Source organism: Mytilus edulis, chromosome 13 (genome assembly GCF_963676685.1).
Source record: "Mytilus edulis chromosome 13, xbMytEdul2.2, whole genome shotgun sequence".
NCBI lineage: Eukaryota > Metazoa > Mollusca > Bivalvia > Mytilida > Mytilidae > Mytilus > Mytilus edulis.
The window spans coordinates 70,088,533-70,106,901 of NC_092356.1; the positions used below are offsets into that span (position 1 = coordinate 70,088,533).

Below are 18,369 nucleotides of genomic sequence, written 5' to 3' on the forward strand. Positions count from 1 at the left end.
TTGTTGTGATTAGGTAAAGAGTGCCAAATTTAAAAAGAGGTGATCAGTTTCTCTTGCATCCAAATAGTCCTCTTTTCATGAAATTACAAGTTCCTTTATAATACTATTTCCAATTACATGAAATTAAAAGTTCCTTTATAATATTATTTCCAATTACATGGAATTAAAAGTTTCCTTTATAATACTATTTCCAATTACATGAAATTAAAAGTTCCTTTATAATATTATTTCCAATTACATGGAATTAAAAGTTCCTTTATAATATTATTTTAAATGACATGAAATATTTTTAAACTTAAAAAGACAAGAAGACGGGGTATGATTGCCAATGAGACCATATGACAAGGATCTTAGTTTACCCTAATTGATTAAAGAATACAGAATATTTTTTCCAATGAGATAAGAAATATTTATACCATTTTTACAATGTTATTAGATATCTTTGTACATATAAAATAACTGCTAACTTCTATCCAAATGGGAATTTATGATAACAAATCCAAAGAGAAACAAGGAAATAAATATAAAAATTATCATCTTGTCAATAGATCTTGTAAATGGTTTTATTTTGTATCTGTACCAAAATATTTCAGTTAGACTTATTTGAAATACAATGATTAAGTGTTTTCTTTTACAGGTGAAAGAAAAATATGGACCAAATCTAGACCAGTTAAAAATAGGCCAAACTGTAGGCTTATTAATAGATAATGACTTCTGTTTGCACCTATATATAGATAATATGGACCAAGGTGTAGCAGCCAGGGACATTCCCTATCCATGTTATGGAATAATAGATCTCTACGGTCAATGTGAACAGGTAATTATCTCCCCTGACTAAGGAATTGGGAAATCACGAAGGGGACTTATCCATCTCTTGAATCTGAATCACAGATTGTCAATGTGAACAGGTAATTATCTCCCCTGACTAAGGAATGGGGAAATCACGAATGGGACTTCTCCATCTCTTGATTCTGAATCACAGATTGTCAATGTGAACAGGTAATTATCTCCCCTGACTAAGGAATGGGTTAATCACGAAGGGGGCTTCTCCATCTCTTGATTCTGAATCACAGATTGTCAATGTGAACAGGTAATTATCTCCCCTGACTAAGGAATGTGGAAATCATTAAGGGGACTCATCAATCTCTTGATTCTGAATCACAGATTGTCAATGTCAACAGGTAATTATCTCCCCTGACTAAGGAATGGGGAAATCACGAAGGGGACTTATCCATCTCTTGATTCTGAATCACAGATTGTGAATGTGAACAGGTAATTATTTCCCCTGACTAAGGAATGGGGAAATCACAAAGGGGACTTATCCATCTCATTATTCTGAATCACAGATTGTCAATGAGAACAGGTAATTATCTCCCCTGACTAAGGAATGGGGAAATCACGAAGGGGACTTATCCATCTCTTGATTCTGAATCACAGATTGTCAATGTGAACAGGTAATTATTTCCCCTGACTAAGGAGTGGGGAAATCACGAAGGGGACTTCTCCATCTCTTCATTCTGAATCACAGATTGTCAATCTGAACAGGTAATTATCTCCCCTGACTAAGGAATGGGGAAATCACGAAGGAGACTTCTCCATCTCATTATTCTGAATCACAGATTGTCAATTTGAACAGGTAATTATCTCCCCTGACTAAGGAATGGGGAAATCACGAATGGGACTTCTCCATCTCTTGATTTTGAATCACAGATTGTCAATGTGAACAGGTAATTATCTCCCCTGACTAAGGAATGGGGAAATCACGAAGGGGACTTATCCATCTCTTGAATCTGAATCACAGATTGTCAATGTGAACAGGTAATTATCTCCCCTGACTAAGGAATGGGGAAATCACAAAGGAGACTTCTCCTTCTCTTGATTCTGAATCACAGATTGTCAATGTGAACAGGTAATTATCTCCCCTGACTAAGGAATGGGGAAATCACAAAGGGGACTTCTCCATCTCTTGATTCTGAATCACAGATTGTCAATCTGAACAGGTAATTATCTCCCCTGACTAAGGAATGGGGAAATCACAAAGGAGACTTCTCCTTCTCTTGATTCTGAATCACAGATTGTCAATGTGAACAGGTAATTATCTCCCCTGACTAAGGAATGGGGAAATCACGAAGGGGACTTCTCCATCTCTTGATTCTGAATCACAGATTGTCAATCTGAACAGGTAATTATCTCCCCTGACTAAGGAATGGGGAAATCACAAAGGGGACTTCTCCATCTCATTATTCTGAATCACAGAGGTAATGTCAACAGGTAATTATCTCCCCTGACTAAGGAATGGGGTAATCACCAAGGGGGCTTCTCCATCTCTTGATTCTGAATCACAGATTGTGAATGTGAATGGGTAATTATCTCCCCTGACTAAGGAATGGGGAAATCATTAAGGGGACTCATCAATCTCTTGATTCTGAATCACAGATTGTCAATGTGAACAGGTAATTATCTCCCCTGACTAAGGAATGGGGAAATCACGAAGGGGACTTATCCATCTCTTGATTCTGAATCACAGATTGTGAATGTGAACAGGTAATTATCTCCCCTGACTAAGGAATGGGGAAATCACGAAGGGGACTTATCCATCTCATTATTCTGAATCACAGATTGTCAATGTGAACAGGTAATTATCTCCCCTGACTAAGGAATGGGGAAATCACGAAAGGGGACTTATCCATCTCTTGATTCTGAATCACAGATTGTCAATGTGAACAGGTAATTATCTCCCCTGACTAAGGAGTGGGGAAATCACAAAGGGGACTTCTCCATCTGTTCATTCTGAATCACAGATTGTCAATCTGAACAGGTAATTATCTCCCCTGACTAAGGAATGGGGAAATCACGAAGGGGACTTCTCAATCTCATTATTCTGAATCACAGATTTTATATGAATTTGGTTAAATATACTTACCATGAAATTACATTTATATTATATAGAATATGTTTGCTTTCACAACATGTTCTCATCGCAATTAACTAGGTGATTAAAAATTACATCCATGAGATGTACTCACCTACGTCATAGTTCACCTGTGTAACATACACTAGCTTTAGTTTTAATTTTTGCGTTCAAGAGAACGCATGTTTCTCGTCGGCAAGGATTTTTAACAGTTTACTGTTGAAAATCCTTATGTTTTATAAAGACATTATTTGTTTTCGGAATATCGGTATACGATTAATTTAATGTGAATCAGAATACAGCGCTTCTGCCAAGTTTCTGATATGCACGTTTTCGTCATTTTTACAGCTTACGAGTCTGGAAATACGACGACATAGAAAATGACCTTTGTTTAGACGCCATTTTCAAACATTAAATCGGGTCCGAGGAAAGGCAGAATTTAGCTGTCAAAATCGGACATGTTACGTGAGTGCTACGTTTTTAAAAAGATATATATTTAAACGGATGTTTTTTTTGTTTTTTTTTTTCACGCTCAGCTGACCGGATTTTTCACTGCATTAGAGCAATGCTACGAAACGGGTCGAGTGTAAAGTTTGGATAAAGTCGATTGTTTACATTTTGCAGTCTGTACACGAGACTGTGTAAACACATCACTATATTAAAATCAGAATAGGTATTTTGACCAGATCTGATTGTTTTTCATGTGGAAAACGTCCGTATGGGAGCGTATACCACTATTGTCACTAGAACCTCAATTGGTTTGATTGTTTACAATTTGCAGTCTGTTACGTGTACACCTGGTACACGAGACTGTAAACACATTTATAACTATTAAGTCAGAATAGGTATTTTGACCAGATCTGATTATTTTAATGTGGATAACGTCCGTATGGGAGCGTATACCACTATTGTGACTAGAACCTCAATTGGTTCAATAAATTTCAATCAGAAAAGGGAATCTGCCCATTTCTGATTGTTTTATTTGGAAAACGTTCCATACAGGGAGCGTAGACCAACAGTGATACTGTTTTAACAGTTGATAAATACATCACAATCAGAATAGGGTTTTTGCCCACATCTGATGATGTTTATTTGGTTAACCTTCCATTCAGGGAACATAAACCATATTTATTGAAAATAAAACGTGCTCAATGGATCACTATAGACTTAAAATAGAATAGGGATTTTGCCCAAGTCTATTTGATTAATGTTGACATGTTTCATACAGGAAACATAGGAACTAGAACAACATGTATGATTTAGAATCTATAAGTTGCATTCATTCTAATAAAATACAGATTTGATATCTTACATAAAATTAAATCATAACTATTTATTGATTGCACATTGATATTTATGGAGCATAGAATTGCATGTGGATGATTGTTGCAAATAAAATAAATTAGAATCAGACTAGTGAATTTAAGTCCAGGTCTATCTGACTTTTCTAGACATCCTTCCACCCAGGGAACATTATGTCTACTTTTATTATATTTTAAAACAACACAAGCATAGCTAATATTTGGTTGCACATTGTTTTTTGTGATGAACCAACAGTTTAGTCAATTAACATATTTGCTCATATTGATGATATATTGAACAAGTGTCTGGAAATAGTCAAGACAGATATTAAAGACACTAAAATAATACATTGTTATCTAGTACAATACAAATGTGATTGCAGTTTAAGCATACCAATGCATACTTCTTTTAAATATGTCCAGTTTAAATCAGGACAGTAATTCTTAGAAGCCTGAAATATTTTTCCAGAACAGCAAATTTCTGTAAATATTTAATTATTTTTTTACTGATAAATAATTCTCCAATGCTCTAACAGACATGGAGACAGTAAGAATGGAGCACTGTTCTAAATACAGTTGATAGCTTGTGACAACTCTTTTTACTAATATTAAATTTCATGGTCAGTTTACTTATGACAAGAAGAACATGAATATTATAAGTATGAACTGCTATAACCAATTGTTTGTTTTTGTCGGCAGTAAGGAAACAAAGGCTTTTATATGTTTTTATGTAAACATTAGATTGTCTATTGAATAAAGAGTTTAGGGGATGCCATGATGCATTTCACAAAGACTCATTCAAGGTAATGGCTTATATATTGATTACATAATTCAGAGTGTACATTGCCAATGCATTTATTAAATATAATATGTACTAATTCTGTTTTGTTTTGAGTACACAAAAAAGAGGTGATAACGTAAGACTTAAGAGACTATCTTACCCTCACTATATGGGAATCACTGTCAAATTATACATATATCTTCCAATCATGAAAGCAAATGAGTTTGGATGCTCTTTTAAATATAGAAAATTATGCCTTAATTTACATCTTAAGTTTTCTAAGCAATGCCAACAGATGGGCAAGTTTCTGCTATAAGGATTCATTCATTGGGTCTGTTTTATTCTTAATGTGAGATTGGTAGAACCCAACAGTTTATGCAATGGCTACACATTGTTTTTCCTAGAGTTAAATATTGATTCAGAATTCTGAAGTATAGAGGACTCAAATATGCTGATTTATAGAAACAAGATTATCATTAATTTAGATCTTGTAAAAAAAAAAAAAAAAAAAAAAAATTAGTAAAATATTGGTAAATAAATAAATAAGATTTAAAGCATTGTGGATGCAGGATTTATTTAAAATGCTAGACATGGTCTAGGAAATTGAAGTAGTTCTCAAGATTTGAAACTATCTATTATACAGCTCTTTATATAAACCTTTTATTTAGTCAGTCTTTACGAGATGCAGAAAAAAAGAAGAGTTTTTTTTTTGGAGTAACACATGATGTACCAATATAAACATATAACATATATACATTTCATTTGGTTCTCAAATTTTTAGCACCAGTGTAGAAGCAGTTAATCTAACAGCAAAATGTAGGAAAAGCAATTTATTTAAAAGAATGATTAATAGTTAGCAAATAGCTTTCAATAGTCTAAGAATAGTACATGGAAGTAAAATATAGTATGATAATTCCATGATTATATCAAATCAAATGCGAGACATTTTCTTAATATTATACCTAAATATTAAAATGTCACTGTTTATTTTTATTTTTGCTCATTATAAGCATAAAGTTACAAAAATCTAGTCTGGTCAAAGTCAAGTTGTGTATTATCTATATGCAGGAAGGTTTTCCGAATGCATGTGATTTTAACCTCGGAATTGATGGTAATTATTCACTTTTTTCAATTTCCATTTTACCAGCCAGAATAATATAAATATATAGCATAGAGTTAGTATCTTATGCAAGAATATGCTACACAAAATTGAAATGTGTTTATTTTAAACAATTACTTTGAATTTTGATTCAATATTGGTTTTGAAAGATGTGATTATTTAAATCACATTAATTTTGTTTTTGCCAAATCTGGGGACAAATGCAAAATTCTTCTGAGTGACTAACTTTAACCAAATGACTGGGTTGAAGTCACAAAATACTACCAAAAGCTGTTTGGTTGATATATATTGAATCATATCAGAATGTATAGGATTCAGATGAGGTGAACCAAGACAGAAATAAAATGAGCATTTTTGATAGGGAAACCATTTCTGAAATAACTAAGAACACTTAAGGATACTGCAAGTTAGTACAAGTGTTTTCCATATTGCCAAACAAGTGTTTTTCAATAAATACAACTATAGAACTATATTTGACAAGTTGCATTTTAGTATTTCTGATAGCGAAATAATTTCTGAAATTAATATAAACAATTGTCAAGAGCAACATACAAGAGTTGTTCATTATGTCAAATTTTTGTTTCTTTAAATTTGGAACTGTACGTCATGGCAAGATATTCTAGAAAGTTAACCGTTGTGAAATGTTAATTAGAAATATCAAAACATTTTATTTTAGACAGATTTTTCATAGCTGGAGAAAATCATCTGTTAGCATTCTTTTTGGACTTATAAGGACAACAATCATGGCTTTAATTCAGCTCAACATCCAAATGTTCTGTGGAAGCAGTATATCAATGGAAACATGTATATTGAAACTTTTCCACTGATTTGTCCATTTCTGTATTTTTACACTTGAGTAGTCCAATACAAAACAAAAATATTGTTCATGGTTGAAATGGTAGACATTGTATTCAAAGGTTCTACCACTCATAGAAATTTTATCAGATTTTTTAAATTTAGTCAGTTTAGAGAATTGTCATTATACAATAGTACAAGACTTCTCTTGATGAAAATATTTTATTCTAAATCTATAAAATATTAAAAGTAGTATATCTAGCAGAGAAGCAAATTCTCAGGGACTATAACTTTAAAAAAAAAAGTTTAAAGATTAATCCAGATTTAGCATAATCATGAAACAACTTTAGTTTGAGTCTTTAATAAACTTTGATTGTATTAAGGACACCTATTTACAAAGTATATTTTAATTGCTTATAATTCTTTAATTAAGTAGAAAAGAATTTATTTCTAAAGATGTGATATTGATCAGGTTATCAAAAGACGACAGCAATCATATATTATCTGTTATTATATTAATATAGAGAAAACAATGGAAAGTTAAAGAAAGGTAATAATGTTTCCAAATAAACTTAAGTTTCAAAGTGGAAAGTAATGAAATTAAGGTTGGATTACTTCTTGTCGATTTGTACAAGCAACAAGAACAACCTATTCAGAAATAAATGCTTATTTACTGTTGCATAAATATTACAACACATTTAGCTCATAATGAAGGAGCTTTAATATAATTATTTCTATACTGACCTGCAGATTATTTATTCATCAGATATAGAAAGATGGGGTATATATATACATGTGAGTGCCATTGAGACAACTCTACATCAAGTCTATTAATTTTGCATACTTGTATTTATACAATCTGCAAAGTTTGCCATTGATACATATAGTTATGCAGAATAGCTTCATTGTATAATAAATTCAGTAATTTCGGTTTTTACTAATATCCGTATTTACAAAATTTAATGTAGTTACTTTTTAAAAAATTTCACATAATTTTTTATATGTTGAAATTGTATGTGTGTGAGAGAATTTATCCTCCACCAAATGAAATACTGCTTGTTAATCAGTAAATATTCTATATAATATAAATGTAATTTCATGGTAAGTATATTTAACCAAATTCATATAAAATGGTAATTTTTGAAATCTCAAGAAGAGATTTTATATGAATTTATAGGGTTAAATATACTTACCACAATCCACCACCACCCCTGGAATAAATTCAGTTTTTTGTTCACTTAATTGAAATTATTCAATTAAACGACAAATTAAAACTAAAGCTAGTGTATGTTACACAGGTGAACTATGACGTAGGTGAGTACATCTCATGGATGTAATTTTTAATCACCTAGTTAATTGCGATGAGAACATGTTGTGAAAGCAAACATATTCTATATAATATAAATGTAATTTCATGGTAAGTTTATTTAACCCTATAAATTCATATAAAATCTCTTCTTGAGATTTCAAAAATTACCATTGTCAATGTGAACAGGTAATTATCTCCCCTGACTAAGGAATGGGGAAATCACGAAGGGGACTTAACCATCTCTTGATTCTGAATCACAGATTGTCAATGTGAACAGGTAATTATCTCCCCTGACTAAGGAATGGGGAAATCACAAAGGGGACTTATCAATCTCTTGATTCTGAATCACAGATTGTCAATGTGAACAGGTAATTATCTCCCCTGACTAATGAATGGGGTAATCACGAAGGGGACTTATCGATCTCTTGATTCTGAATCACAGATTGTCAATGTGAACAGGTAATTATCTCCCCTGACTAAGGAATGGGGAAATCACGAAGGGGACTTATCCTTATCTTGATTCTGAATCACAGATTGTCAATGTGAACAGGTAATTATCTCCCCTGACTAAGGAATGGGGTAATCACGAAGGGGACTTATCGATCTCTTGATTCTGAATCACAGATTGTCAATGTGAACAGGTAATTATCTCCCCTGACTAAGGAATGGGGAAATCAGGAAGGGGACTTATCCATCTCATTATTCTGAATCACAGATTGTCAATGTGAACAGGTAATTATCTCCCCTGACTAAGGAATGGGGAAATCACGAATGGGACTTATCAATCTCTTGATTCTGATTCACAGATTGTCAATGTGAACAGGTAATTATCTCCCCTGACTAAGGAATTGGGAAATCATGAATGGGACTTATCATTCTCTTGATTCTGAATCACAGATTGTCAATGTGAACAGGTAATTATCTCCCCTGACTAAGGAATGGGGAAATCATGAATGGGACTTTTCCATCTCTTGATTCTGAATCACAGATTGTGAATGTGAACAGGTAATTATCTCCCCTGACGAAGGAATGGGGTAATCACGAAGGGGACTTATCCATCTCTTGATTCTGAATTACAGATTGTCAATGTGAACAGGTAATTATCTCCCCTGACTAAGGAATGGGGAAATCACGAAAGGGATCTCTTGATTCTGAATCACAGATTGTCTATGTAAACAGGTAATTATCTCCCCTGACTAAGGAATGGGGTAATCACGAAGGGGACTTATCCATCTCTTGATTCTGAATCACAGATTGTCAATGTGAACAGGTAATTATCTCCCCTGACTAAGGAATGGGGTAATCGCGAAGGGGACTTCTCCATCTCATTATTCTGAATCACAGATTGTCAATGTGAACAGGTAATTATCTCCCCTGACTAAGGAATGGGGAAATCACGAAAGGGATCTCTTGATTCTGAATCACAGATTGTCTATGTAAACAGGTAATTATCTCCCCTGACTAAGGAATGGGGTAATCACGAAGGGGACTTAACCATCTCTTGATTCTGAATCACAGATTGTCAATGTGAACAGGTAATTATCTCCCCTAACTAAGAAATGAGGTAATCACGAAGGGGACTTATCCATCTCTTGATTCTGAATTACAGATTGTCAATGTGAACAGGTAATTATCTCCCCTGACTAAGGAATGGGGAAATCACGAAGGGGACTTATCCATCTCTTGATTCTGAATAACAGATTGTTGATATGATTAGGAAATAACCTCCCCTGATTATATACCATAATCCCATTCCCTACACTGGCTGTGGGAAAATAGAAATGTATGGTAATATAAACATGTTATTATCTCCCCTGTTTACAGAATGTGCTATTACTTTAGGTTTCCATTCAAAATATGCTTTGTTCAATGCTTTTACACCACAATAAATAAAAAAAAGATGTGATCCATAGTTCAAAATATATTATCTCCCTTTTTAACAAACCACAGTTATATCCATCCAAAAGTGCACTTAGGGAATCACAAATAATTTAATTGAAATAATCCTAACTTATATAGATGTAATTCAAACTAAGTGAGTGTTATCCAAACCTCTACTTATACTATGTCAAACACTTAGGATTGTGTAATTAGGTTAAAAAATTGTATTTATAGGTTTCTGTTGTACCAACAGAACGTGTATCACCCGTCCCTATGTGTATAGCAGAGGACAGAGAAAAAGCTGATTTCGATGAAGGTATTATATGTTGTATTTAATTGCTTGATTCCATAGTCTTTTGGTTTTAATCATTAAGTATTGTTCCTAATAAGAATATAAGAAAATTTAATGTTATTTATCAAAAGTGGTAAATGTTATCTATAGTTCTATGTTATATGTTATATGAATATTCATGAGATGAGGTATTGAAATCATGTTATCATGTTTTGCAGTGGTAAGGTAAGAAATCAGGGAGAATCTATAGTCTTATTATATGAATATTCTTGAGATGAGATATTGATATCATGTTATCATGTTTTGTAGTGGTAAGGGGAGAAATTAGGGAGAATCCATAGGTTTATAATATGAATATTTGTGAGATGAAGTATTGAAATCATGTTATCATGTTTTGTAGTGGTAAAGGAGAAATTAGTGAGAATCTATAGTTTTATAATATAAATATTCATGAGATGAAGTATATCATGTTATCATGTTTTGTAGTGGTAAGGGGGAAAATCAGGAAGAATCTTTAGTCTTAATATGAGATGAGGTATTGAAATCATGTTATCATGTTTTGCAGTTGTAAGAGGAGAAATTAGGGAGAATCTATAGGTTTATAATATGAATATTCATGAGATGAGTTATAATATGAATATTCATGAGATGTGGTATCATGTTATCAGGTTTTGTAGTGGTAAGTGGAGAAATCAGGGAGAATCTATAGTCTTATTATGAGATGAGGTATTGAAATCATGTTATCATGTTTTGTAGTGGTAAGGGGAGAAATCAGGGAGAATCTATAGTCTTATTATGAGATGAGGTATTAAAACCATGTTATCATGTTTTGTAGTGGTAAAGGAGAAATTAGTGAGAATCTATAGTCTTATTTTATGAATATTCATGAGATGAGGTATTGAAATCGTGTTATCATGTTTTGTAGTGGTAAAGGAGAAGTCAGGAAGAATCTGTTGTCTTGTTATATGAATATTCATGAGATGAGGTATTAAAATCATGTTATCATGTTTTGTAGTGGTAAAGGAGAAGTCAGGAAGAATCTGTTGTCTTGTTATATGAATATTCATGAGATGAGGTATTAAAATCATGTTATCATGTTTTGTAGTGGTAAAGGAGAAGTCAGGAAGAATAAACATTGTAGAACCAAACTTAGCCCGGAACTGTGAATACCAAAATATTTGTTCTAGGATAAAAATACTGTTAGGAGTTCCTGGTATGTATAACATATATATAATAAAAACACAGTTATGTCTTGCTTATAAATTATTTCAATACCAAATACAAATGTTGAAATAAAAATGGCCATACTTTTTACATGTAAACTGAAGTCAATGAATCGCCACTGAGTGGAGAAGGCAGAATAATGTTTGTGTAGATAAGATTTGCTAATGCCAATACTATTCATAAGATAAAACACACAGACGTGCAATTGTACACATTCCTGAGATAAATTTTCTATGTTAAACGTATATATTCAAATTAATTTTTTAGACAACACAAAAAGTTATAAATTTATTTTTAATTAATGCATTATCGGACTGATAAGGTGAACAAATTAAAGTACAATAATCTGCAAAGACAATATGTTGGTGTACTCTTATTGACCTTTTACTGTCTCTGCTATGACTAGGTTTATACGATGTGTGTATTCACGGTTCTGTGGCAAAACTCGTAGATGGCTTGTTGAAAGGTAAATTGTTATTTGCACTTCGGTATCATGTTAACCACGCCTCTAGGGCACACCTTGCCAGGTGTGACTGTCTATTCGGATCAATGGATTATAAAACAAGGGAGCATTTAATATACACATTTAAAATACATATTCAAGTTGGTGACAAATGAAAATAGATCGCCGTGGAATTATTTAATTATATTTGGTGCTATTATTTATTTGAATTCAAATAAATTAATTTGCAAAGAAATAAACAATTTTCGGTTAAAGACGGGAAACTTAATTCATGTGTCAGAATGAAATGATATACACCTCTTGTCCTTGATTTATGTCTCATAAAAAGGGGAACTTAGAAATTAGAAATAGCTTTACCAAAGCATTTTGATTGTCTTTATTAGGCAAAAAAATGTACGAGAATACTTACATTTAGACTTTTGAAACCCCTGTATTTAATAATATCTGAAACTATTTGAAGATAACTCTACCGAAGCGGAATATAATATGTACAAATAAAGAAAAACTACTGTTGTTTTTTAATCTTTGCACATTAATGATTAATTATTGTTATCAATAATATTGTTCATTTAATTACTTAATTAGTACCTAAAATATGTCTACAGCTTGGCATTAAATCTTGGTGTGGTAGGAAACAATTATTACATATAGATTATATTATTTGGATGAGGATTTGAGCTAGTCTATAAAAACACATTAATTAGTTAACATACATTCGAGACCAAATACAGTTGTTGTAATAAAACTTATATTTTAGTCATGCATAACTGATATTGACGAAATTAGAATAGTTCGTCCCTACATCGTTGTTCTTGTAACAATCATTATTAGTATACATGTAAGTTTCCTGACGTATAAGCGCCATTGAGGATGAGCTCCAGAGAAAGCAGACTAGTAGCGTTTTGTTAGTTTGTTTGTTGGGAAAGAAGAGGAAATGAAACCACTTGTACAGATAAACGACAGAATAACCATACAAGCATAAAGGGTTCCAATCGTTGGACGGGGAATATGAAGGCTTCCAAGAATGAACATGTGACATGTCTAACTCTGAACAGTTAGAAAACGGACTATCGACATCGACCGCTTGTTCTTGATATTTGAAACTGCATGCATATATACGTATACGTTTATGATAGTGATGAGTTCTTGCGTCTGACAAAAACTAAATTCCTTCAATCATGGTTATATCTTGCCATACGTTTATATTGGTTCGTTAGGGAATTACTCAAAATCCTGTTTGTGAGATGTAGATTCATTTCAATACTGAAATTTTGTCTATATATTAAGATTCACAAGTTATAACACTGAGAAGCTCTGAAGGTACATCACTCCCATTTTGTTTTGGTGTGAACCATCGATGTTAACAGCAATATTAAAGAATAAGATGATGATGGTAGATAGAACTATGGGTGTCATGTGGCAAATATAACATGCATATCGGACCATGAGTTGTCAATCTGTATGAAAAGATTTCCAATACAACCATATTATTTAGAAGTAATGTTTACATGCTATACTCTCGTACTAGTATTACAGGGTTCTTGTGGCGTTCACCTTAGACACACATCTTTTTAACGATGTTTAAAAAAAAGACAGAACCAATTTAATGTCATATTTCCCTATTTTTTTAATATAACTAAAAGTCTTTTATCTGACAAGAATAACCCTATTTAGCGGACAAGCAATTTATTTTTATAATTAGTGTCCGTCCAGTGGCATATATAACAATTGTGATGACGAATTCCTTCCTTTGTTTCGAGAACAATCTTATTGAAATATAAATCTGTGATTTTACTATGTCCACAACTTCGATGAACCAAAGCAAGTTATACATCGTCCTGTATTTAAATCAAATTGTTTCTCTTCTTCTTCTTCTTTTGGTATACAATAGTCTATCGACATTCGATGATTACATAATGTTGGTATACGTGGACTAGTCTATTTACAAAACTTTTACCTCAATTTATTCAAAATATATATTTTTTTCTTATGTTCAATGTATACATGTTTATATTTTAAATTGCGCCATAGTTCCGTAACTTTCTACCCAGTCGTAGAAACGAATCGTCGACAAGTGCGTTCATTTTTAAATCAATATTTCTATTTTGTTCCACTCTGTCCTTCACTATTGACAACGAGCATATATATTACATTTTCCCAAATTCACCCTTGGAAAAAATATTTAAATAGATTTTAATTTCATCAAATCTTATTTTTTTGGGTATTATTTATATTTTTATGAATAATATTCTTTATACTAGAAATGTTATTTATAAACAAGCGTATGAGTTTAGTAATGACAAGTAAGACAGACTTGTATATTATAACATCTGATTGTTCAAAATGGAAAGTTATAAGTTATCCGCCGTGTACACTGATCAATACTTGCAGAAGTGAAACGATGCATGAACTTGCAAGCCCGACAGGAAATCGCTTGAATACCTGGACGTGTCACCTCACACCCCTCACAATACCTTTGGAAGTGATACCTTTAGCCATGCTGGTGATCAGATGAGGGAAGATCAGAATTTATTTGAAAAAAGTTTATTACTTTAAAGAATTATGAACAAATTAGATTTTCGAAAACAATTTTCACGGAACACTTATTTATGATTTCAACTTTGACTTTTTACCTAATTCCAATATTAACAGTTTAAAAACAACAGACCATGGTAATTAAAAAAAAAAAGGAATATTTTCCGTATCTAGTTAGTTAGTTGGATAAAACAACCGTACGAGTGACAAAATATCGACACGCAATTACGACTACATCGGTTACTGTCGTTTTGTTCCTTTGTGGTTTATAGACATATCGTTGTTTTTAATCGGGAAAGAAGACAAAATGGCCGAACGCAGAGAATTGATACCCTAATTTAAAATCGATGTTGATCGCTTATCTAGCTGAATAAAACTTTAATAATTATGAATTTGAGCTTTTTTATACAGAATGAACATAATATCAATTTTTGATTTTTTTGCGAAGTTTCCCTTTAATGATAAATTTCATCATTTAAACTTAGCAAAAGTTTCAAAATTAATATACCATTACCGAGGGGACAGGGCCAAACAATTTCAATGAATAGTAGATGTGCCAATGCTAATACAACTGTATACAAATAGCATTTTTTTACCCCTTTATAAATGTTTGTTTATTTTTAGACAGATGTTTTTACTCATCCATGAATGTTCGTCTATTTTTTTATGGATATTTTGACCACTCTATGAATGTTTGTCTATATTTAGATTTCGTTGGATATTTTGACACCTCTATGATTTAAGATGGATATTTTGATCCCTCGTTGATTTAAATGGATATTTTGACCCCTCAATGAATGTCCATCTATCTTAAGATGGATATTTTGACCCCTCTATGAATGTTTGTCTATATTTAGATTTCTTTGGATATTTTGACCCCTCAATGAATGTTCATCTGTCTTAAGATGGATATTGTTACCCCTCTACGAATGTTTGTCTATCTTAAGATGGATATGTTGATTCTTCTATGAATGTTTATCTATTGTAGATGGATATTTTGACACCTCCATGAACATTTGTTACTGTGATGTCTGCCACAAACTTAGATCTGATGAAATGTACCATTGTAAAGGAGATCCACCAAAAGAATTTGCTCTTCCCTCCTCGTGGTGTAAATTCTCTTTCAAGTAAGTATAATGCAGTTGTTGTACCTCTCTGCTCTGTGATGCCTGCCACAAACTTAGATCTTGACGTAAATAGCTTTTTATAACTTAAATGAAGGTGTAGACATAATACACTGTTTTCAAAAATTGTCCATGTATTCAGTATTGTGGACCCTTATCTACTGTAAATTCAGAAATTATTGCGAAAAAATGCGACAGGTTAATAATCACAATTATTTAAACTCGCATTTTGATTTTTTTTATATGAATGAAACAGAATTTTTCTCGATATCGCAAATATTTAAATTTAAGTCAAAAATGATAAAATCCCAATAACAAGTGCACACAATAATTTCTGAATTTACAGTAATCTTTTAAGGAATCATGTAAGTAAAAATAATATAAAACATTATGTTTCAGAGTGAAGATGACCCCATTCACATGAAAAGTACTCCTGAACAAAAAATCAACAAGTTCATTTTTTTATTTCAGATTACCGAACAAAGCTCACACTTTAAATGTTCAGGACAAATGGCACTCAGCATATTACGGAACACGGATGGATTTGTTACGGAGAATTGTGGATACTGGGGATTTACATGTGTCAGGTAAAAAATAAATTGTTTGGGGGATTTCTTGAGATTATGTCTTTCTGTACTGATAATGATGCTGTATGTAAAATCTTTTATGAAGAACAGCCACAGATATTAGAGTGTAGAACAGCATGCTGATGCTGATGTACATTCATCATAATAATATAAGATAATTTACCAAATCTTTCAAGGTTAGGATTATTTTGTTGGATAAATGTTCATGAAAGTGATCTAATCCTTGTTTTGTTGAACATATAGAAATTAGCAGGCATTTCTTCATCCCTGCAATTATTGTGAAAGCATTTTCGCAGAGATCTGTTCAGTGTGAATTAATCTGTTCAATGAGCTGTACTCTATGGTTTATTAGCTGCATTTTATAAAACTTTATCAATTATCAGCAATTTTTAAACTTTTTAAAATTTAATCTACTTTTAGGGAGTGAGAGTGGATCATGCAGTATTTTAACGTCATCTATAACAAAATACACAGAGAAATCACGACCAGAAACTTGCGGTCTCAAACCAGTGTACTTATCTCCGACTATTAAATATGCTGGATGTAATGAATTCAGTCCTAAATATAAGTAAGTACACACCACACGGTGTGTAAATGTCTGGTCTTGAGCCAGTGTGTATTCTAATATGTGTATTAAATGTGCTGAATTGACAAATTCAGTCCTAAACCATTGTAAACATAAACATGATTATAAATAAACTCATCATAGATACAAGGATCAAAATTTTATATTTGCGCCAGACACGCGTTTCGTCTAAATCTATATCACAGAGTTTTGAAGAACATGTTTTCAACACATTACAATCCCTTCAAATTTAAATCAATGGCAATTTGTGAGCACAATTTACTAGAATTTAATGTGTCTAAGTAACACAGGTTATTCAAACCCATTACTATTTAAAGAGTTAACTACCTAGCTTAACTGCCTAAAATTACTCTCAACTTTTAAGCATTTTTTGACACTCTTGGTTAAAGAATATCACCAAAAGAGCGAAAGCGGTTAATACATGTATATGGTTGTCTTATATGCCACAAAGACAAGTGCCTGTACAACTTGTCAAGAATCTTACTAATTGTACAATGACGCCTTGTGTATGCAACTCCTCTGTGAGGAAAATTTTGTTTAAACAAACTTGCCTCAACAAAATAAGTATATATCTGGAGGTTTTCATAGTCTTCAACTATAGTCACATATTTACATTATTGATAGAGGTTTCAATCAAAGTTTTATTATTTATGGAATAATTTCATATTTTTATTGTATAACTCCATTTGAATATTTGTTTACAGATTAACAGATCCAAAGACCAAAAAGACCTACTGTGTTAGAATAGGACTACAGGTGTGGTTAAAACCAGGCTCCTATAAAGTTGGACCTCAGTCTTTAGGCTTTGATGAACAAATAGACCCCAAATTTAAAAACAATGAACTAGAATGGTCAACAAAGGAACGGGGATCAATTATGTTACAGTCATTGCTAATTAAGATTGAATAAAAATGTTTTTTTAGTATCAAAAGTAAAAGGTCCACCATGTAACAGTCATTTTAAATTCATCATGAAGACTGATCCATGATGTATTAGGATCCATAAAAAACGTCCATCATTAAAGAGTCATGGTAAATCAAATGTAAAAAGACTGGTCCTTCAAAAAACAGTCCCATCATCAAAGTCATTGTAAATCAAATGTGTTATGAAGACTGTTCCTTAAAAAAACAGGTCAATCATAAAACAGGCGTTGTAAATCAAATGTTATGATGTCGTTAAAAGGATTTATCATCTAAGTCATTATATGGTTGAATGTGGAGTTACGAAGACTTGGACAGTATTTCAATTTGAGTTGATAGAAGAGATTGTCTTTGTGGCATCATGTTTCCTCATCTGTGCCTCATTTTGAACACCCTTCCTGTATCATGTTAAACTTTAGGTTAGTTTATATAACCAGAAGTGTGTGGTCAAATCAACTTGAGTCATAGATATAGGAAGATGTGGTGTGAGTGCCAATGAGAAACCTCTCCATCCAAATAACAATTTATAAAAGTAAACCA

At 32.3% G+C, this 18,369-nt stretch overlaps 1 protein-coding gene across 4 annotated transcripts in view; it reads left to right on the forward strand.

Annotated features, from left to right (window-relative positions):
• LOC139501646 (neuralized-like protein 4) overlaps positions 1-17,932 on the forward strand; it is a 46,558-nt gene extending 28,626 nt beyond the window's left edge. For 3 of the 4 annotated variants that reach the window (XM_071290784.1, XM_071290786.1, XM_071290785.1), the window contains 7 exons: positions 638-817; positions 10,333-10,414; positions 11,496-11,603; positions 15,601-15,739; positions 16,208-16,323; positions 16,744-16,891; positions 17,614-17,932. In XM_071290784.1, coding sequence (XP_071146885.1) covers positions 638-817; positions 10,333-10,414; positions 11,496-11,603; positions 15,601-15,739; positions 16,208-16,323; positions 16,744-16,891; positions 17,614-17,818 — 978 coding nt within the window. In that variant the 3' untranslated portion in view covers positions 17,819-17,932. Of the gene's footprint in view, positions 1-637; positions 818-10,332; positions 10,415-11,315; positions 11,375-11,495; positions 11,604-15,600; positions 15,740-16,207; positions 16,324-16,743; positions 16,892-17,613 lie in introns of those variants that run through there. The other variant, XM_071290787.1, reaches the window with a different exon arrangement.
• Positions 17,933-18,369: the final 437 nt, after the last annotated feature.